Consider the following 22,289-nt stretch of genomic DNA (forward strand, 5'->3'; position numbering starts at 1 on the left):
TCCTGCTCTTCAGTTCCCATAGTCCAAACCAGCTGGTAACCTGGGGGTAAGCCGGGTTCTTTTGATGGGGTGGAAAAAAAGGACGCTATTTCCAGAATCCTGCTTCCAGGCAGAATGAACCTTTCCCAGTCAGATTTACAGGTGTGCAGTGATAATTACATGGACCAAGTGAGCTTAATGAACCATTTAGGGTTTAATTTTCCTTGTCATTAAAGAGCTGTCATAAAGCCTATTTCTGCAACGTATAGGTCTCATTTTTGTTCTATCTCCAGTAGACAAGAGTAATTTGTTCCCTTTTCTGAACAGCCTTCTACATATTTAAAGACATGAGATCTCTGCTCAGTCTCCTCTGAACTTCAGTTGGTGTGATTTAGAAGTTCAAGGTATTCCAGGACACAAAGCATCATATTTTTGGGCCAGGGAACCAGGCTACATCCCTGCTCCAGGAAGAGGTTGCAATAACTAACACAGGAGTACCCCTCCCCCAACACAGCCAGCAGCCACACACACCACTGCATGGACTGACACCACCCTGATCCATTGTATTTTTGTTCCTCTGGACTGTCTCTAATTAAAGAGCATTTTAAAGTATCATCCCTAGAACAGGGCAAGCTCACTAGAACTACATCTAAAACAACTATCTAGAACTACAGCTCCAACCTTAATAGAAGAATCAAAGTATTACTCGCACCTCAAAAACTTCGTGAAGCCGGGGTGTTAACATAGAAGTTTTTGCAGCCAACATCTCCTGCACTGCTGATTATTTCCACTTGCACACCAAGGGGGAATTCTGACTCCTAAGTATAACCTGCTAGGACTGTGACATTGTTTTCTGAGTTTTAGTGCTTCTGTTTTGCTCCAAGCAAGTTAAAAATACATACTGCAACTAGAAGAGTGAATAAAACATCAAATGCATACTGAAACACACAACTTTATTTCAGTTCCCACAAATGTCAGCCACACAGACCCATCACTGAAAGGAAGAGACTCACACTCAAATATATTCTTAGTTTTATTTATAACATTTAAGAAATATTAACATCTCAGGATATCTGGTTTACCATCTAAGTCCAGTCATAAGCAACAAAAAAGAAAATGTTAACTATGTTTCAAATGAGCATTCTTACATTCATTCCCCCCTGTAACGTAAAGAAAATTCAGCTTTATTCAATTTGTGTTTGACTAATGGAAAAAAAAAAATCATTAAAAACATCTTAACTACCAGGCATCCTGGTTTGTTAATTTTTTTTTGTTGGCACTTGTGTTCACCACAATCAAGCACTCTGGTCGGTTTGTTAAATTTTCCCCTTCTACCCAGAACTGTATTTTTGTGAGTTTTTCTGTGGATTTTTTTTATTATTTTGTTGTTGTAATTGTTTTTTTAAACATCTGGAAATGTAAGCTTGTTCAAATAACTTTAAAAAGACTAGTAATGTAGGCCTGTCTGAGGAGCTCCTTCCCTTGATAACCCACCTATGGGATAACTGAAGGAAGAGACTTGCTTTAATTTTTCTCAATCTTATTAAGCAAAAATTTGTTTTAATTAATTTTAAACTGAAAAAAGTACAGAAACACTGTATTTATTTGATGGTGTGCATAAACATTACACTCCATACATAGCAAAAATATCTTTTATTTATAATTTACATTTCAACAAGTGAAAATTTTACATTTTTACATATACCATTAAATTTTCACGCATCTACAGAACTTTCACACAATCACACCTGAAACTGTGCAGGCAATAAGAAATTCCAAATACAAAAATGTATTTATTAACCAAACAGTAGTTGAGGCCCTGCCTCAATTGGACATTTTATTCATATAAAAAGTATTCGCCTTCCAGAATTAACACAGCAGCTCCTCTGTAAAAAACAAACAAACAAAACAAAAAAAAAAAAAAAAAAAGAAATCATACCGCAGTTTATTTAAACAGACTCCTCAGGTTCTGTTTTGATTTCTGTAGATGCAGGTGTGCTCTCTTCTACACAGGCAGGAGGGGTGTCTTCAGGTTCTTCTTTGATTTTAGGTGAGTCACAGGACTCTTCTGTTTCTTGTTTAACAATGTCCAACATTATATTTAGTGGATTTTCTGAAGGAGTCTTGCTGGGAGACGGTGTGCAATCAAATGATGATGTCTACAAAGTGAAAGTCAAGGTAGCATTAGCACACTAAAATAACCATTTTTAGCCTCTTATTCTTTTTGCCTTTTTTCAAAATGCAAATATGTTGATGGTCAGGCACTCAAAATCCAAACTTCTACTTTGTCAAACTTTTAAGAAAACAAATTCCTTTTTTTTTAATAGAATTACTTTTTTTTCCAATTCCTTTGAAAAGTATCACGAAGCAGTGATGAAATGCTTAACACATTACCATGAACTGTCATAACTCCCAAAGCATTAAAAACGTCACACACACCAATACCCACCTACTCCATTGTTACAAATTCCTAAGATAACACATTACTCCACAAGACATCCATGGCTATGCTTTATGACACACAAGCTGTCATGGTACTCACAACCAGAAAAGCATCTCAGTTAATTCTGTATTATAAACTTGCCATGCCTAAGGCCTCCAAGTCTTAGGCAAGAGAAATGAGCAGCTCATTCTGAACACATCTGCTCCCTGCAAAGCGAAGAGATGAAGCAAACTGAAAGCAAAATGCTTCCAAGAATATGAAGGATTCACTTACATTCTGGTAATCTTCATAACAAGATGGATGGTAAATCTGAAAAAAAAAAATTGTTATACATTTAAATATGGAAAAATAAATTATAGCAGGATCACTGATAACAAACTGAACAGTGTCTACTACACATTATCACATAATTCATCTAGAGAAACTCTGGTCTGAGCGGGCTAAGTATGGTATCAACTATACCTGTGACAAGATTTTGTGATGTTTATTTAGGAAATGTTATCATACAGAAGCCTGGTAAGTGCTGGGAATTACAGAAGCCTGGTGAGTGCTGGGAATTATCTGTGCACAGCTGCATGCAGGAAGAACTGAGCCCATACCTACACCCATACACAGAGACATCTATTTTTCTTTGAGCACTGCAGTGTAAGGGAGAGCTAGTGAGCCCATAGCAATGACACTAAGATTTCAGACACTTCCAAAGGCAGAGATGTATTTGGAAGGTAGAAAAACTACAATAAGAATCCTTCAAGAGAAAAAGAGCACTTGCCACCTCCTCCTGTTTGTTTTTTTTTTTTTCCTGTAATTCTTTAGGGGTTTTACTATAAATTAGCATCACCTGTAAATAAGGTTAGATTACCTTTTCATCTACCCTGATAGCATTCTTCAAGTGCCACTCTTCCTCTTCCTCATCCCAATACTGTTCAAATTGTTCTTGGCAAATTTCACAGCTCTGAAAAGTTATTCCAATAACAGAGATAAATCATGTTATTGCAATTTGCTGAACACATGAAATTCAAGAACCTAGCAGGAGTCAAATAAGGTTCTTTTAAATTAAGTATATTAAGCCTAGAACATGATCTTTCCTCCACACTTTAAAAATTACTTTAATAATTAGTAAACCTTAATTAAAAATTGAGTATGGTTTGCAGAGAGAGAAAGGATCACCCTCTGGCCCTGAATACTCTTTGTCACTTGAGAAAGGTAAGCTTTACCCTTTAGCTAGTTAGTCTGCAAAGCATTTTGTAACAGTGTAATGCTGTCTTACTGTCATGTAAGACAAGCCATTACAGTGATTTAACTAGTTTTATTTCTGGCAATATCTTAATTCTTCCCCCTTAACCTGCCACTTCAAGTCAAACAAGGCAGAAGTTTTTTAGTACTTCTGTGAAAAATTATCAACCCAGAGAATAAAGCACAAAAGGTGCTTTATAAAATTGAAAAAAGGCCTTTCTGGTTTCATAGCTAGTTTCTTAGAGACTTAGCACATAAAACTAAATTGTAATTCTAACATTTGTATTTGATTATGACACCAATTCATCTACCAAAATACAGCTCTACTGGTTACTTTCAAAATTGTGGTATTTCTTTCTTCTAACGCCTGCTACCAAAAAAGAAATTTTTGTGTTTGAAAGCACCAAAACCTCAGTAAATCCTGTAGTTATCTGAATGACAAACAACCATCAAAGGACAAATCACTTATGCTATTTTCTCTACATAAACATTTAGCAAATTAACACACTTTGCCCATTTCAATTTTGCTAAAACCCCACAATGCCAATGGCTGTACATTTTTTTTAACTACAGCTTTCTACTACTCCTGCCCCTGGGAAGCAACCACTACATACACAAATACAGAACCTATGGAAGAGCTTCACAAAGGCCCAACTACAAAGTCTACATTTACTAACAAGAGTACAGTACAAGCCTTTGAAAGACAAGATTCTTGCTATCTGGCAAGCTAAAGCTTACCTCCACTGCTCCAGCTGGTCCAGCCGGGACACTCTGAAACTCCTTCTCTTTGGCAGCTTCCTGCGTCTTCAACACAACCTCTTCATGAGCTTTTTCAAAGAACTGGCTTTTAGCACGCTCCTCGAGATCTGCTATTTCTTCAAATTCAATCCAGTCCTAAGGAAAGTGTTCATTCTCACTCAGACATCCCAAAGTATCATATTTAATAAATGCTACTTTGTTAAAACTGAAATATTTCCCACATGCAGCATTACCACAGTGTACTCTTTCTCACAATGCAACACTTCAAAAACTCTTTTACCAAAAAAATCTCTATCCTTCAAATTCCATTCACAGAGGAATGAAAACAGTGCAGTAAGCATCTTTAAACTGCTGATTGTTCATCACACAATTGCCTTCTATATTCTGACAGGCATTTGCGGACTACTTGAAGTATCTAAGACATCACTGTTTATCACAACCAACTCCTGTGATGATGCAAATTTCAGCTGCAATCCTAGAGCACATGCAGGAGTAAAACACAAAATCCAGCCTGTAATTTATCCACACCAATACTGCACTACTTACTGTTAAACTGTAGTACCATCTCCTGTGTGTAATTTTTCTGCTAACATCTTTTTCCGTCCGGTTCTGGCGATAGTGCCAATCTAAATGATCTGCATAAACATCTGTCTGTGAAGTAGTAAATCTCATTCCACAGGAGTAACACTGAATTCCAGTGTACAGACGATTTATAACACTATCATACCGCCTACAAAAAGAGAGAAAAATCTTAGCACTTGTTTAAAAAGAGACAAAAGTTTCTTAGTAAATTGCTTCACCTGCCTACAGTAATAGGGAAAAAGCATGGATCTGCTCCAAGTTAAAAGTACACAACAGGACTACATTTCACCCTGATTTTCATAGCACAATCAACCTAAACATTCAAAAAACAATGGGCTCTTATTAATGATTCGTGAGAAACATGCTAGTGTTGTATCTCATTCCTACTAGCTTTTCTCACTTAATAATGCACAAATAGCAATGCCTTCATTTGGCCCAGCTTTACAAGCTACTACCAAATGGTATAATTAAAATCATAGAATGGTTTGGGTTGGAATGGATCTTAGGAGACCATCTAGTTCCAACCCCCCTGCCATGGGCAGGGACACTTTCCACCAAGTTGCTCAGGGCCCCATCCAATCTGACCTAAACACTTCCAGGACTGGGACATCCACAGCTCCTCTGGGCAATCTATTCCAGTGCCTCATGATCCTCTCAAGTAAAGAATTTCTTCCCACTATCTACAGCAAATCTGTTCTTCAGCCTGAGGCCATTTGCCCTTGTCCTATCACTACATGGCCTTGTGAAAAAGCCCCTCTCGACCTTTTCTTATAGTCCCCTTTAGGTACTGGAAGGCTATAGTAAGGCCTCCCTGGAGTCATTTCCTCTCCAGACTGAACCACTCCAACCCTCAGCCTATCTCATAGTAGAGGTGCTCCAGCCCTCTCATCATCTTTATGGCCTCCTCTGGAGTCACTCCCAACAGGTCCATGTCCTCCTTGTGTTGGGGCCCCAGAGCAGCACTGCATGTGGGGTCTCACCAGAGCAGAGGGTGAGAATCACCTCCCTTGACCTCCTTGTCACACAGCTTTTGATGCAGCTCAGGACTGGGCTTCACTGCTTATCACAACCTTAGTGCTGAAGTAACAACGCACACCTTTCTGTAAAGCTAAGCTTTCCCATGTTAAATTTCTGTCTTATTCTTTTCTCAGTTTCAACAAGGCTGACATCAAACAATGCAGGCTTAACCTCCTCAGAAGCACAAAGTGACAGATAATCTTTTAAAAGCTTTTAAGTGTCTTGGATGAACTATTTAGCTACTGCCATGTTGTTATTCCTACTGTAAGCCCATGCTACGATACGCACTGTCTAAGTTCTTCGACTATGAAGTTAGTGAGGTCTGGAACATTCTGATCTTCATTCTGATCATCATCTTCTTCTTCAGCATTCGGCTGGGCTGATGTTTCGTTCGCTTCTAGAAACCATGAAGATATTATTTTATCAAAATTTCTGTACATCATCAGAAAGAAATTCCGACTATGGTCAAACACAAATGTGTAAGAGCTAAATCAGTCATATTCTGACATCATTTTAAAAAAGCATGAAAGAAAATAAGCCAGAATTTCAATTGAGGAAAACAATATTTCACCTCAGTGTTTGGCATTAAAATTCAGTCTTCATAGATACAGAAATATTTCAGAAGATGAAAAGACCCTGACTATAATCAAGAACAAGTTACAAAAGCACAGCACCACAGACAAAACTGACTGCTCTAGATAGCTGAAATGTAAATTAAACAAGATCCTAAAAATTTACTCAATCACACACACTAAACTCCTTCCCAAAAATAGAGTTCAGTTTAAAAAAAAAACTATATAGGAGTTCACAGAAGTGTGTATACTCAGATTTACACTTGAGCTGTGGATAAACTTGGTAGTTAGAACACAGTAAATCTACATACGTGCTGAAGCGGAATCAGTTTTAGACAATTTGAGGATCCCTGTTTTCAGCAGTTTAGCAAACAATTCATTCACATCAACCTGTCCAAGGTGGTTATCAGGATATGAATGGGAAAGGGCTCCTGGGGAAGAACACAGACATTCAAGGTGGCAAAAGGTTAGCATCAGAAACCGACTTCACTTTTATCTGTATATTTCACAACACAATTTTCCTGTTGCCACCCATTTCTTTCATTTTTTGTTACAAATTATTTACCAACTCTCTACTTTATCTCGTGTTTGGCTAATTTCTTCCCTTGAAACAGGGAATCTTTGCAACAAGATTTTCCCTTCCTTCATAATGTATTCTGGAGTGCTACCTAAGCTGGCTGCCCCTACACAGATCTCTACTGGATGGTGGCTCTTGAAATGCAGCATTATCCTGGGTTCATACGTCAATATTTCCCCACACTCAATCTACTTCATCACCTAGTTTAACCTTTTATGATGTTATTGAAGTTTTTCACTACTAAACACTCATACACTGGAAATATTTGCATACCCCAGCACAGCAAGCTAGACCTACAGACTGATGCCTTGCAGAAAAACAGATCAAAACCATTTTTTTGGGTTTTTTCAGCACAACTTTATACCCAAACCACATGGTTAATGAAAACTAACAAAAGCCTCCAGTGTTTGAGAAAAGGTCCTTAAAAGATGAAGGTGCTAAAGATACCACATCTACAGCACCTTCAGTGAGGAGGCTTCCCTTAATCCACACAGACCCAGTAAACCAGGACATTAAACAAATGTCATTTTTGTGGCTACCACCGGATGAACAATCCAAAAGAAATAAAAGGAATTCTGTTGTTACACACCTGCAGGGTTCTGGACAAAACTTCCAGGGTTTGGCAAATACTGCTGACCTTGGCCATAAGGTCCTGCTTGAGCAGACAGGAGAGAAACCTGTGAAAGTAAACATTTATGTAATCTTTGTATAATAATGTGACTATAAACTTACTTTTCACATTTTATTATTAACTTCTTGATGTTTCTCAATCATTTTACATATATTGAACTCCTTTCAGGAATGAACCATGTCAGTTAGGTATTGAAAAGACCACAAATAACTATATGATCTTTCCCCCATTCTAATTTTTCACTAGGAAAATTCAGACCACATCCTTGTTTTGCTTAATATTAAAACAAACAAACAAAACCCTACCACAACACCTTTAACACCCTTCCTTCTACTCAAGAAGCACATTTTCCAAACACAGTACTTCCTTTTAAATTGCTTGTGTTCACCAAAATAGAGCTTCTCAAGAAATTCGAGGAACCCGTAAACGTCTATTAATAAATGCCACAATTAATTCTTATGAGGAACTGAACCAGAATTTAGTACAGACACACATCTTGAAAACAAGACTTTTCAGCACATCAGCTACAGTAAGCTGTAGGAAGAAAAATAAGTCTTTATAGCACATTTGCAATAAAAATGTTTGGAGCTTTTTCCCCCAGCTGGCTGCTTTCTGGATTTACACACTGTTTAAGATTTTATCCCATTAGAGGTCTGCAGGACACATTACCTCCTTTTGTACAATCAGTTAACTCTTCACATTCACTTTTTAACCCACAAAATTAAAAATGCTTTTTAAAATCTCCAATCTACTACAAGAAATTATATCAGTTTCACCACTGTAAAGTATCATTTACTCCTTTTGAAGAAAGCATTTCCAAGAGACAACAGCAAATACAACTGAACTGACAAAGCAAGATGCTGCCAAGAGAATTTTAAAAGACAACAATGCAGCTGAGCAAGAAAGTTCAGCAATGGCCCCATCTTCCTCAATTCCGCCGAGTTATGGGTATCTCTCTAAAACTGGCTTGCAGCAGTACTGACAGCTGCAAAAAGACAATTATTATTTTGGTCCAGTCTAACTTCAACCTCTTATAAAAACTAATCATGTATCATGAAATCACATTATCTTTTATGCTTTATATTGAATTCACTTTTGTTGAAATTTAATGAGAATACCAAAGGCTTCCAATTACCTGGTTTTGTTCTAATGTTGAAAATTATTTCAAAGACACATTCTGAACTATGAAGTGATTGTAAAGATGCAGTATTTTGTCTAATACTTGAAAAAAGATTCTTGAAACCAGCAATGCATGTCCTTCTTAAATTATCTAGTGACTTTTTTAGTTTTAAAGTGACTCTCAGCCTGTCAACTCTTTAGAAAAATATTCCATTTTTACAGGAGGAATTCCTGCTAATTCTCTAACAGAAACACTTCTGCAAGCAAAGTATTTGATGCAATCAGCTCTTACCTGATTACCTCCCATTGGCATATTACTGAAATTTCCATATTGAGGACCCTGGAGACCTTTTTCTTCGAAGTAATGTCCAGCTGCTCTCAGTGAGAAGTTCTGTGCTCCTGGGCCAGCTGGCCCATTGAAATTTGGTCCGGGTGAACCATCAAATATATCAGGTCTCTGGAACTGCATTCCATGAGCTGGTCCATTGTAGCCCTGGCCAGGATGTTCAACAAACGGACCGCCTTGTCCATATGGTGACATTTCTAGTCTTGAGGCAGGATGGTTAGCTACATTTTCAAAACGTGCTCCCTGAAGGCCAAGGGGCAAGTCGAATCTAGAGGCTGGCTGGTGAGGTCCATCAAATCTTTGAGGTATGGCTGTTTCAAATCTTGCTTGTGCCTGCTGGCCAGGTGCCAACCTTGGACCAGGCTGTCCATGAATTCCATCAAATCTTTGCAGCAGAGACAGCTGTCCAGGCTGACCATCAAATCCAGCTCCATGACAGCCATCAAATCTTGGACCAGCCCGACCAAGAGGACCATCAAATCTAAGTCCACCAGCTCCCTGGTGTACTGGTCCATCAATCAACCTAGGACCTAGACCCGGCTGACCACGTGGTCCTTCCAGTCTCAGCCCACCACCTGAAGGTCCATGTGGCCCCTCAAACCTGAGCCCACCACTTGATGGCCCATGTGGCCCCATGGGCTGACCATGTGGCCCCTCAAATCTGAGGCCACCTCCAAGTTGTCCATGGGGCCCCAATGGCTGTAAATGTGGCCCCTCAAACCTGAGGCTACCCCCTGGTTGACCATGAGGCCCCAAGGGCTGACCATGGGGTCCCTCAAACCTGAGACCACCCCCTGGTTGACCCCGAGGCCCCATAGGTTGACCATGAGGTCCCTCAAACCTGAGACCACCTGAAGGCTGACCATGAGGACCCTCAAACCTGAGACCAACTCCAGGACCTTCAAATCTAGCACCACCTACAGGCTGCCCTGCAGGCCCCTCAAACCGCAAAGGCCCAAGAGGTCCCTCAAACCGCAGCGGGCCTCCTCCACCAACCTGGCCTGGGGGTCCCTCAAATCTCAGGGACCCCGCCAGCTGCCCTGGTGGCCCATCAAATCTTAAGGCTCCAGCTCCCCCTGCTCCTGCCAGTGGTCCATCAAACTGAGATGCACCTGTCCCGACCAAAGGCCCCTCAAATCTCATAGCAGCCTGTCCAGCTGGCCCATCAATTCTGGAACTTGAACCAGCAGCAGGACCATCAACAAAAGGACTGCCTTGTCCATCAACCCCAACCCTTGCAGCAGTTGGTCTAGGCGAGCCATCAAACAGAGGTCTGTCTTCCATCAGGGCACTTATCCTCTGCTTTGCTTCAATACCTCCAAATCTTGATCCTGCACTTTCTGGAAATGGTGCTTTCTCTGGATCTTCATACCTAGCCCTTTTGAAACGTTCAGTGAACGGTGACCTTGGTTCCTCTCGAACACCTAAAAAAACCGGAACAAATCACATAACCACTCACTAATACTTTGTCAGTTTCTTAACAGATATAAAATAAAGTAAAATCACATACCAGCTTGCCCAAGAAGCTGTCTTTCTTCACGATTATCAAACCTACAGAGTGCATCTCCATCTGTTTTCTGGAACTCTGCTGTGCTTTTCCCCTGTTGTCTGAGAGCATCTCTAAATTCATCCGACTCTCCCCAGCTGTCATAAGGATCAGAACCTCTTGCTCCTTTAGTAGCACGCTGCTCTTCAAGTCTTCGTCGACTCTCAAGCGGTGACAGGTTTTCAGGAAATGGTCTTGTAGTGCCACTTACAGGAGAGTGTCTCCTTGATCTTTCTGCAAATGGTTCTTTTCTGTCAAACTGTACCCCCCGCTTGGCTATTGCCTGCTCACATTCTATTCCAGAAAGCAATGCATCAGGTATATGATAATCCAAAATATCATCAGGATCCAACAGATCAAGCCTTGACAATGAATGCTGAACTTGTGTCCTTTTTAGTTTAGCTTTATGTTCATAATATGTTAATTCTGCATCCGACAGAAGAGGTTTCTTTTTCAAACCACATTTTTCCTCTGTAGGGCTATCCCAGACATTACATCTGTGCTTTCCTTCCTGATACTGGAACAGCTGTCGGATCTGATGAGCTACCATGAGAAACTCATCTTGTGTTATTTCACCAGATGTTAAGCGGTCATTAGCCTGTAATATAAAGTTAAAATTTAGACTTACAAAAAGACAAGAAAAAACCCCACACCTGGGACATTTCTATGAAGACAGACTGATTAGTATTACCTTCTTAAGTAATTCTCTTTTACTTGCAGATGTCAGTTCTTTGGGAATCTGTAAATTGGCATCCACACTTAACCGGTGCTGCTGCTTTGGTGCTCGGGGTGATAGAATTCCTTTACCAGCAGGCCAGTTTTCACGATGTCTTTGGTGAGGGGATTTAACAAGTGCTTGGTGTTCATCATTCTGCTGTGAGCTGAAAACAAGAATATTCATAAAATATAGATTATTCATTATTCAGGATGTAATGGTTCCTACTAGAACTGATCACGGCAAAACATTGCTATCACCTTAGAATCTAAGTATGCATCACCTCTCTATTTCACTAGTAGAAACAAATTAAACCTATCAGTTTTAACAATCTGAACACTGCCTCTCAAAGTCAACTATACTGAAGCCAACAGGAGAATTTCCACTGACTTCACACACAAGTTGTTTAAGAGATAGTAACTTACTTTTTACTTTCTTCCCAACCAGATTTCCACCTCTTGCCTGATTTGGATCCCTGCCAGTTTTCTGCATTCTCCTTTGGATCTGGAGAAGCTTTTGCAGAATGCTGGGTGGCTGTCTCTTGGGGTCTTTCCTCTTGGGCTTTCTTCAATCTCCTTGGATCACGCACCTCCTGTTTAACATTTCTCTTATTAGAATTTCTTTCATCTCTTGCTGCTTGTGTGCCTTCTTCAACATGAGATTGCTTAGGGCCTATCTGACGTATCTTTCCAATTTTAGGAGTTGATGAAGTAGGAGATAAACTCCGAAGTCTTCTTTTAGGTGATCTCCTCTCTCGTCTTTTTGGAGAGTGCGTAGATGGTGATCTTGCCTTAGGAGAGCGTGATCGTGACCGTTTTCTACTACTTGATCTTCCTTGTTTCCCACCCTGTTTTTCTGACTCCTCTGTAGTTGTGTCTTGTTTCTGAACAGCACCATTAATCACTTTATTTCTGCTCCCTACTGGTCTATGTTCACAAGCCTTATGCTCCTCTTTTTCTTTCTTCTCTGTAGTTCTCCTCTTTTCTTTGACCTCCTCTTCCTTCCCTTCTGACTTATCCTGAAGATGTCTTTTCAGTCTTGGATCCCGCTTACTGATGTCAGAAACCTTAGCACTTTCACATTCCTGGTTTTTGCAGTCTTTACTATCGGGCAGCTTATTTTTCAAAGGGGATGGAGATTTAGATTTTGCTTTGGACTGTTCAAGTTCTTTCTTCTGTGTTTTTTCACTTGCTTTTGATTTCTCTGACTTCGTTGAGTTCTGTTTTTCAGCCTGTGCTGTTTTGTTTCCCTTGGTCTCAGACTGACTGGTCACACTCGGTGAAAATTCTTTCCGGTGAGATTGATCTTTAGTATGAGAAGAATGCTGACCCATTCTATTAAGCCGAGGATCCCTGTTCACTATTTTGATATCATGAAGTGGAGGACTTGGGGATGGTTTGTTTTTATCAGATTGCACAGCAGATTGATGAGGTGGTTTAACTGTCATATGAGGTGTGGGAGACATGTGTTGCTTGGAAGGTGCTGGAACTGAAGCTATACTAGATGATCCCTGCTGAACACTAAGAGATACAGCCTGAAATTGGAAAAAAATCCAGCATTAATTTGTATGCCACAACTCCTACCAAGAGACACTAATATTCTGTCTCAAAACCAAAACTGTAATAGCCATGTCTTGAAAGTTATGAGCCTCAGCCATTTAACTGAAAGTGACCCACTAACTGGTAATTATAAGCACTAAAATAATGCAGTACCATTACAAATCAAATTCAAACACAGTGCAAGATCAATATATAACGTAAATGCTGCAAAATATGTAAATTTGGCACACGTTCCAATTACAGTGCTAGCTTTCCTCTATTTTCCACATGCTCTAGGCAACTCAGCTGCCAAGTATCCTATTTTCACACTTCAGTTCAAAGATGCTTTATTTTGTATTGTCAACTACCAACACAGCAAGACTTCCAACTACTGCTAGCCAAGAAACTGACTTTGCTCACAAACGATCAGGCTCCCTTGTTCCTTAGGAACAAACATATTTGAAATAGCCCAGCTCACTGTCAGTTGCAAGAGGTGAAGGATGGAAGATCACAGTCAGGTATCATTCTGAAGAGAGATTAAAACCAAACCACAAGAATTCCACTTTTTTTTTTGTTTTTTTTGTTTTTTGTTTTTTTTTTTTTTGTTTTTACATTTCAGTGTAATACTTAAGGGTTCAAAATAACAAAAACTGTTCAGGAACCTCAGATCACCTTGCATTGCTGTGGTAGTCCTAAAACAGCTACACTTGCCTAACATGAGCAAAAACCTATGTACTGTACTTACCAGTACAGTCAAATACTCTCCAAAAGAGAGACCCCAATTAGGAAAGTTTTATCAACTATCCTACTCACCAACTGTGCTTTAGTCTGTTCCAGCTCCAGCTCTAGTTTTTTTTGCTGAAGTTCTAGCAACTGTTTTTGCTTTGCAAGCAATTGCTGCCTTATCAGTTGCTCCTGTGTCAAATTCTTTTGTATTTCAGGAACAGCTGGAGGAGTAGAGGCACCAGAAGTGACAGCAGAGGTAGGTGCATTAGATTCCTCTGGCTAAAAACAAAATAAAGAAAAGTTATATTTAAAATCCTAATAAAATCAACTAAATCCATCTCCTTTCAGTGTTATTATGATCCAGTACTGGGACTTAGTTCATACAGCAGTTATAAACTGCAATTTTTTTGCCCGACTATGATTTGCCTGCTTTGACAGGGGTAGGGAATTTAAGATAAATTCCTCAATGTTCCAAAACCTAGAATTCAATTAGTAAATAAAAAGAAAAAAAAAAACACAAACCCTTCAAATATTCTGAATTTATAAATTTCTCTTACCTGTTTACAAAGGTCAGATAATTCATTCTTAATATTCTAAATTGTCAAAAAGCAGCACACAAACAATGAAAACTACATGTATTACCATCTGTTCTTCCAGAAGGCAGAAAAACTTACCGATTTATTTAAAAACTTAGGATTCACATGGATGCTAGAAGTATTCACATTTGGGGGCAGAGGTTTAATTGGCCAGGCAGGATCTAATGAGTTGACTCTGACATCAAGTGCATATAGTTTCTTCAAAGGAAAAATATCATCCCATGTGGAGCGTAATTTAAATAAACTTTTCCTAGTATTTTCATCCACCTAAAACAATAAAACAATTCTATGGCTTGTTAAGTTAATATAGAACAATTTCTTAAACTTTTCTGTAGAACTTAAGATTTCATTCATTTCCTATTTCTATCTTGCCATTTCAACATACTGAACTTGGTATATGAAATTTATAAGCAGTGTAGACAACATATCTCTATCAATGGGATCAGTAACAGAAGCTCAAATGTGCAATTGTTGTTTCAAGGCCATTTGAAGATTTTATTGTGTATTACCATGCTCTGAGAATTTTCTTTCAACTTTTCCATTAGCAAAATTCTCATTTTACTGGCCCAACTTCTGTGGAAAAAAATACAGTAACAAAAGTATTGAAAGGCAATCGCCTCTGAAACAATACATCATTCAAGTATTTGTGCCAGAGTATAACAATGACAAACAAATCAAGAAAAAACAAACTGAATGGAAAAAAAAGGTGTTTTGCTCAGCTGTTTAGTCACTGAAGGATTTTTTCCAACAAATGCAATAAAGTGAGTATTAGCTAAAATGAAGTCAATTACTATTTCAGTTCAGCTGCAGAATTAGACCCATCTATGTATGAGTCACAGATCAAATGTACTTGTAGGACCAGAGGCCCATTTTCTCTCTTTACAAACAACTGGATTATCTCATGGCAGCTAAATTAGAAATTTACAGTAAAGCAAAATTTAGTTAATCTCATAACTTAAATGGCTCAATTAAACAATAAATTAAAAACATTAAAGGACAAAATATATGCAGCTGTCAAATTTCAAAATCCCAATTCAATCACTACACATTGCCAATGTAGATGATTTTTGCTGCCATTTTCAGATATTACACCTAGACATAGAATAGTCTGGAAAATTTGGAGGTTCTTTTTGGGTAAGAGCAGGAGCTTCAATAAAAGTAATTCATACTTAGTAATTGGGGGATGATGCCTCTATATATTTTCCATAAGAGGCTTCACTGAAGTTCACTGCAAAAATGTGCAGGAATGACGTAGCAAACAGTTCTGACTTCAAGTATCAAGAGATACCTTAGTGACCATTTACTGATAAAACCCAAATCTGTAACAATGCCTCTGCTGGAATTCTACTCACATCTTTTAACCAACTAAGCTATTAGAAATTACTGCCACTTTACACATGTAACTAGTACACATAAGTAGTTCTAGTTAGCTTACTAGCAAGTTAACATATAAAACTCTGAAGATGAGTTATTATCCAGAGCTTCATCCAGCTGCAACTTTAAATGCAACTCAGTAGAAGAGCATTCACAATTTAACACCAAAAAACCGAGTAAATCTCCCTCCATCTGCTCTACATACAAGAGATTAAGTTTTCCACAGTCACAATCACAATCTATTCCTTACTTCATCACACACTTTACATCTGAAAACCGTATTTAAAGCGTACTGGGATTTCAGATACTACTGATCTATAATGATAAATATGCAAAAGCTTCATTCATCTCATTCTTATGGAACACCACTTTCTTCTAACATACAGGAAACCACAGAAGTTAACCTTCCTTCTCTGATCCAACTTAAAACGTTCAAGTCCAGCCTTTCAAAACCTGGACTTTGATATGCTTTTATCACTGAGGAGTATGCACTAGGCTTCAAGATTAAGAGCCAGAATTAAAAGATAAGGCAGCAGCTTTCAATGATGAATGAAATTAAAACTTATTTATAATACAGTCACACATTTTAAGGTCCTTCTCTCACACAGTCGCAGCACTTTTTTCAGCTGACAGACCACCAAGAGAGAACCAGGTGTCAGCGCTACTCCCTCTTGAGTTTAAGCGCTCATTCTGCACAATGTAAATTATGTAAATCAAACAAATCTAACTACAGGAGAGTGAAGCTTTGAGAAGTCCCCAAGAAAACAATTCTCAGTCTGCACAATGTAAATTATGTAAATCAAACAAATCTAACTACAGGAGAGTGAAGCTTTGAGAAGTCCCCAAGAAAACAATTCTCAGTCTATTCTTGGAATAAGGACTATTAACTATCTTAAACCAAAGATTCATAATTAATTGGTCTATACATTATAAAAAGTCCATCCAGCTAAACCATCAACAGTCAAAATCCGGTTAGTAAAATCTTGCCTGGACAGGAAAGGTACTGATGTTTACATACCAAATTAAGTAATACTTTACATCTTTCAGCTAACATCCTTGATAGCAGAAGGAATAATCTTTTACAGTATAGATACTGAGATTTATAAAAACCAATCAATTTGTATAGTTCACCACACAAGAAAACCCAAACCTGAAATCACGTACTTATTTTACCAGGAACAAATTTTGCTTAGAATACAGTACTTTTCTGAAAGTGTATATACCTTTTCAAATACACAAATAAATGTTGCAACTAGGTTTTTAGTAAATGCTGTGAGATACTCTCTTCCCACATTCTTGACAATGGAATCCATTAGGTACATAACGGGTAGCTTCTCTGATGCAGGAGCCTGGAGTAATAAGAAGAAACTGAGAAGTTTAGTAAAACAAAAACATGCTTTAACCTTTTCAAATAAAGGGATTACCAATCCCAGAAATACAGACCTCTCTTTTCGGTTGCCACTATAAATACCAAGGGATTTTGTTTGGGATTTTTGTTTATACAAAAACCTAATATGAAAAATGGACACTCAGTTCAAAGTATAATGCAGTGGGTCTACCACAAAAAAAAAATAAAAAAAAAAAAGGAACACCTTAGGTTAATTTGTTTGTGTATCAAAGCTTTGGAAAAAGGGGAGGAAAAAAAAAGAGGAAAAAAGAAGCCCATGAGACAGAATTGCCACTAGTGTACCGAGTGTAACCTTTCCCTTGAGGAAGCAAATTAGCAGGAAACCATTGTAAGCACTTCAAGGAACTCCTAAAAATTGTTTATAATTCAAAACTCCTGGATGGATTTTTCTGGATTTCACAGAACACAAATTAGACTTCTGGCAAACAGCCCAAGTCAGTGAACTTCTGTAGCTGTAAATTATATGTTGATTATCACAGTTTTTTCGTAAATTACATGCAGAAAAGGTTGTAATTATTTCACTGTAATCCAACTGGATATAGCAGAGAGTCCCACTCTCTCTTGGCACTTGCAGATGGCGATGGTTCTGATTTCCAAAATGCACGCAAAACCAGTCAGAATAGAGTTCAAAATCCAGTCAAAACTCAACCACCTGGTCAACTGGGTAAACGCACAGACAAGCTCAGGAACTGCAACCACCATTTTCATTAGAAGGTTGTCTTCAAACTCTGGACACAGCTTTGCTACAGGAGTCTTGGGGGCTTTTTTTTGTTTGGTTTTGGTTGGGGCTTTTTAAATCCTTCTTCAAAATTCACACCAAGTTTGTGCGACAACAGTGTGATGACCCTGGACCACTACAGCAACTTCCTATTTACAGAAAGCAGTACTGGACCAATAAAAGTGATTTTAATGCCTGCCAGTGGCTTTCACAAAGCAGAAGGCACAGGAAAGTTCCAAAAAACATCAGCAAGTACACAGACGTGTTGAAGAGGACATGAAAGACAACACAAGCAGTGTGTGTTGACCATGAACCCCTGGGAAGAGCATCCACTTGTAATACTTTAAGTTCCATTCACCATATGGGTAAGCTCTGGATAAAAGCAAAACAACTTCACTCACTGCTCATTTTAAACAGAATAGGCTACTAGATTAATTAACGATACCTTGTGTGGCAGGCAGGCCCATTATCCAGACACGTGTGTGAAGTGCTAGTGCTTCACCATTTTAAATTCAGTTCCTTCCCCTTTGAGGTGGTTCACAGAAGGGCACTCACTCGACAGGATTTTTACATGGGCAATCGGGCTTCCTCACCCTTAGAAGTGTACTACCATGACCTGAAACTTATTATTGAAGAGGGCAGAACTCCTTGTTAGTTGGGGCAGGAGGGTGGGGGGGGGTGCCACTGCCTTCAAACAGGAGAAAAGTAGAAACAGGCAGGTGATGCATTTTGTGCAGGAAAAGACAAAAACCAGGCTACATAAGCCAAAACTAATTGCAGCACATTAGAAGCCAATTTCACGCTGTGACGTAATACTGAATTGTAAACAACCTAATGTGCAAGTGTTAGAAAAAAGCATCACTTAAATCTCAGACACAGAAGACCGTGGATCTGCAGCTATTTAAAATGCCTGTGGAATACGGGCTTCTTCTTTGAAGCAGTCTGCACAATGGCACATTAAAAACACTCCAGTTCTGAGTGCCTTCTTTTTTAACAAAATGACAGTGCACCACTTCTGACTTTTAGTCAGTGTGTTAGAGATACAAAGAGCTGTCCCAGAAGTACCTATGACCAAGAGCTACTCCCCAAGTTGAGCTACTCCCCCATTCTTCCATTTCACCAATGCAGGAAAGTAGTTCACTACACTCAGCTAAGCTTGAAGTTTGAGATGCTGGGGAAGCATTAGTAGCAAAAGCATGGAAAGAAGTTTAACTGTCCCTTTCATCATGCATCAGAATGTTACAGCAATCACACACGGAAACACCATCATCTAGGTAAGGAAGCCGACTTCCACCTATGGAGCGCAATTAGCAGCTCAGCAGCGTACCCTGCTTCAAACATAAGCTATTCAGGTGTCGCATTTAAAAAAAAATGACTTAAATACCGTTGGAATATCTAAGTCTTCTCTTCTGGAAGGGTTTATTATGTCAAGGTACCTAGCACGTATTTCAATAACCACAAAAGGGAATCCCACACCGGAATGCATTTTGTTTCCTGGAGGCCTCTGCAGCACCCCCAAGCAAGAAAGATGCCCACACGACACTAACCAAAAGGCAGGGAGGCGCCGCATAACCACCAGAACGCAGAAGAACACTAACTCTGAGCTCAGCATAATATTAAACACTTCTTTACAAAACTCCCACTGTTCCTTCAAATAACGTAGGAAAGCTATTGTTGGAAATGTGTGGCTCTTTTTTATTAGTTTCCTAAAAGGTTTCAAGCTTAAAATAATATCTGGCAATTCAACCCCAAGTCACAAACTTGTGAAAAAATTTGTTTTAAAAAAAAAAAAGTCAACTTTGTATACAAAATGGGTCTTGGAAACAAATTCTGCACTATACAATGGTAAATAAAAAGACAAATACATATTTCACACTTTTTATTTACAAACTTTATAATACCAGTCACACATTTCAGAACCATTTATTAAATTGTAAAGCAGACCACTCAAGTTTTACACTAAACAAGCTGTCTCCAGGCAACACTTTTTAAAAGTGGCTTAGTAAAGGAGATCACTTTCCCAGAAACAACTAAAAACTTGCCTTGATTAAACTACAGTCATAAACAGTAACTAAGCAAAACTAACCATTGATACAGGTTTTAAGACATCCTTTAAAAAAACCCCACACTTCAGGGCAGGTTCTAAATTACCCAGAAATGAAAAAAAAAATTGACAGCATTGTTATTTCATCACAAATCATTTTATACACATCCACTGCCCTTTAGGAGATATAATGGTGAGAGCTATTAGATTATGAGGTCACCTCCCCAAGGAATGGCAAAACTCAGCCACTGGCAGCATTTAAAACTAGACTGGAAGAGGTCTGTGGCACACTAAAAAGACATCCTGCATTGATAGAAAGATAAGATTAAGTATCTTAAAAGATGTTTCCCACCCCCACCATTAGATAGTACAATTCTCACCATTATAAACCACGATTAAAGCCAAAGAAAAAAGCCTTTTAACACCTGAGATCAGAGGGAGCAAGGGAAACAACGGGGGAGGGGTGGCTGGCACGAATACGGGGGGTGGGGGATTGAAAGAAGAACCCTTTTCTTTCTAAAACGCTCGCTAAAAAGGTGCTGCAAACCCCCATGCATGTACAGTGGCTGACTGATGTCAGCAACTGCCTGGGCTGGGCTCAGAGGGAACCTCCTCATTCCCTTTTTATATCATGTGCCTTTCAGACGCCATGTTAGGATCCTACAGGCTGCTGCAGTTTCTACAGTCAGGGAGAATTTCTTCTACCACATCCTCAACTAATAAACTTCTCTAGCCAAAATAAATGAAATACACACACAACGCTAGTGCTACTCGGGGCACAGATCACCTGAAATCCAAACAGATTATCCCAAGCCCACAGAATTTTCTCTACCGAAGCAGAGCAAAACAACCCCCATCACCACCGTACACACTTCTCTAACCGAAGAAGATGGTCACCTTTCACCCACAAACTTTTTCACGATATAAGGGAGCCTCCACCCCTCAATCTCTCAAAGGGACCGCACTGGGGAAATAGCTTTAACTTACACTTAAAGGTCACTATACTTAGCCCTTCAGTGGCGGACAATTTGCGTTCTAGAAACTTAACCTTATTTTCCTTTTAGACCACCCCCCAAGAAAAACCCAACTCTACACGGTATCTCCCCACTCCGGTCCTCTCTAATGATTGCAGTAGAAATGGCCTAAATGCAAGGGTTTAGTCACCAGATTCGGACACCGAATCCTGGCTGCACGTCGGGGGAAAACCCCGCTCCAAGGGCGAGGAAGTGCAGCTGCCCAGTCACTGCCAGGCCGCCATGTTGTGCCTGCTATTTACGCGGGGCTCCCAGCGCGAGCCACGCTGCCCTCCTCTCTCAGCTCTTCCTGGGGCCCGTCCCAAATCCTTCCAGATTCCCAACAGGGTGGTGTGGGGGCTGCTCCCCTCCCTCGAGTCCCCTGCTCCCTATGCCATGGGGGAGTAGAAGTAGCAGCACCCTTAAGCTACGCGATGGAAGGAGGAGCCCCCGCCCGCCGCCTCGCCCCGTTGCTCCCTGATCCCAGCTTCCCTCCTCCGCCTGTTTCCCGCACGGCGACCCCCGGCCTCCTACACCCCCGTTCTCCCCCAACTCCGTCCAAACCCTGCTTTCTCTGTTCGCCCCCTCACTATCAACACCCCCCACCTCCCGCCCGGCACTAGTTCCTAGGCCCCCCCGCAGCACAGCCCAGCCATACCCACCCTCCCGAGCCTCTCCCCCTCTCCCTAGCCCCATTTCCCGACCCTCGGGCCCTCTCGCCCCCCGGCCCTGCTGTGTCCCCCTGAACCGCCTCCGCCGCTCGGCTACCCCCGCGCCTGTCCTGCAGGCCCCCAGGCCGCCCTAGCCCGCTGCCCCGGCCGGTCCCCCCAGCAGTATAGGTAGGAGTAGTAGTCGGTGGAATATAAAAACCTTGGCGATTTGCGCCTCGATCAGGGAGACGATGTCCTTGGCGAAGGGCACGTTCTCCTCGGCCAGGATGGTCAGCATGTTGATGTGCGGCTTGCTGTTGAACGTCAGGTCCTCCAGCGACGACTGGTAGTCGCGGCACGCGTCCTCCCGGGCCTCGCTGCTGCCAGCGCTGCTCTCCGGGGCCGACATGCTGCTCCGACCAGGACCCGACCCACCGACCGACAGCCCCCTCCCCGCGATCCCCCGCCGCCGCAGCCGAGCGATGCCGATGCCGCCCCCCCGCCGCTGCCGCTGGGCTCCTCTACCGCATCCTCCACGCTGAGGTTCCCGCTGGCTGCGCTGCCGGTTGCGCCGCTCCTCGGGCCGCCGCCGGCTCAGTCTCCGCGCTCACAAAATGGCGGCGGCGGGCACGGCTCGCGAACCGCTTCCCGCAGCCGTTGCGTCATGTGAAATTGTGCTCGGGAGAAGGGCCGGAGCCTTGGA

At 40.6% G+C, this 22,289-nt stretch overlaps 1 protein-coding gene across 3 annotated transcripts; it reads right to left on the bottom strand.

Annotated features, from left to right (window-relative positions):
* Positions 1-999: 999 nt before the first annotated feature.
* On the bottom strand, positions 1,000-22,289 carry PCF11 (PCF11 cleavage and polyadenylation factor subunit). Of its 3 annotated transcripts, XM_059838504.1 has the most exons (17): positions 21,807-22,289; positions 16,977-17,102; positions 14,458-14,646; positions 13,871-14,062; positions 11,945-13,053; positions 11,496-11,685; positions 10,769-11,402; positions 10,077-10,682; positions 9,205-9,995; positions 7,752-7,839; positions 6,897-7,016; positions 6,302-6,410; positions 4,961-5,144; positions 4,394-4,549; positions 3,282-3,374; positions 2,696-2,731; positions 1,000-2,138 (listed from the first exon to the last, which is right to left on the bottom strand). In XM_059838504.1, the coding sequence occupies exons 1-17, from the start codon at positions 21,993-21,995 to the stop codon at positions 1,929-1,931; spliced, it is 5,022 nt and encodes a 1,673-aa protein (XP_059694487.1). In that variant the 5' UTR covers positions 21,996-22,289; the 3' UTR covers positions 1,000-1,928. The 3 variants fall into 3 exon arrangements, with proteins under 3 accessions (XP_059694487.1, XP_059694486.1, XP_059694485.1); XM_059838503.1 differs by having other exon boundaries at positions 6,302-6,407; positions 9,205-10,682; XM_059838502.1 differs by having other exon boundaries at positions 9,205-10,682.

The sequence above is a fragment of the Haemorhous mexicanus genome, chromosome 2 (assembly GCF_027477595.1).
Source record: "Haemorhous mexicanus isolate bHaeMex1 chromosome 2, bHaeMex1.pri, whole genome shotgun sequence".
Lineage (NCBI taxonomy): Eukaryota > Metazoa > Chordata > Aves > Passeriformes > Fringillidae > Haemorhous > Haemorhous mexicanus.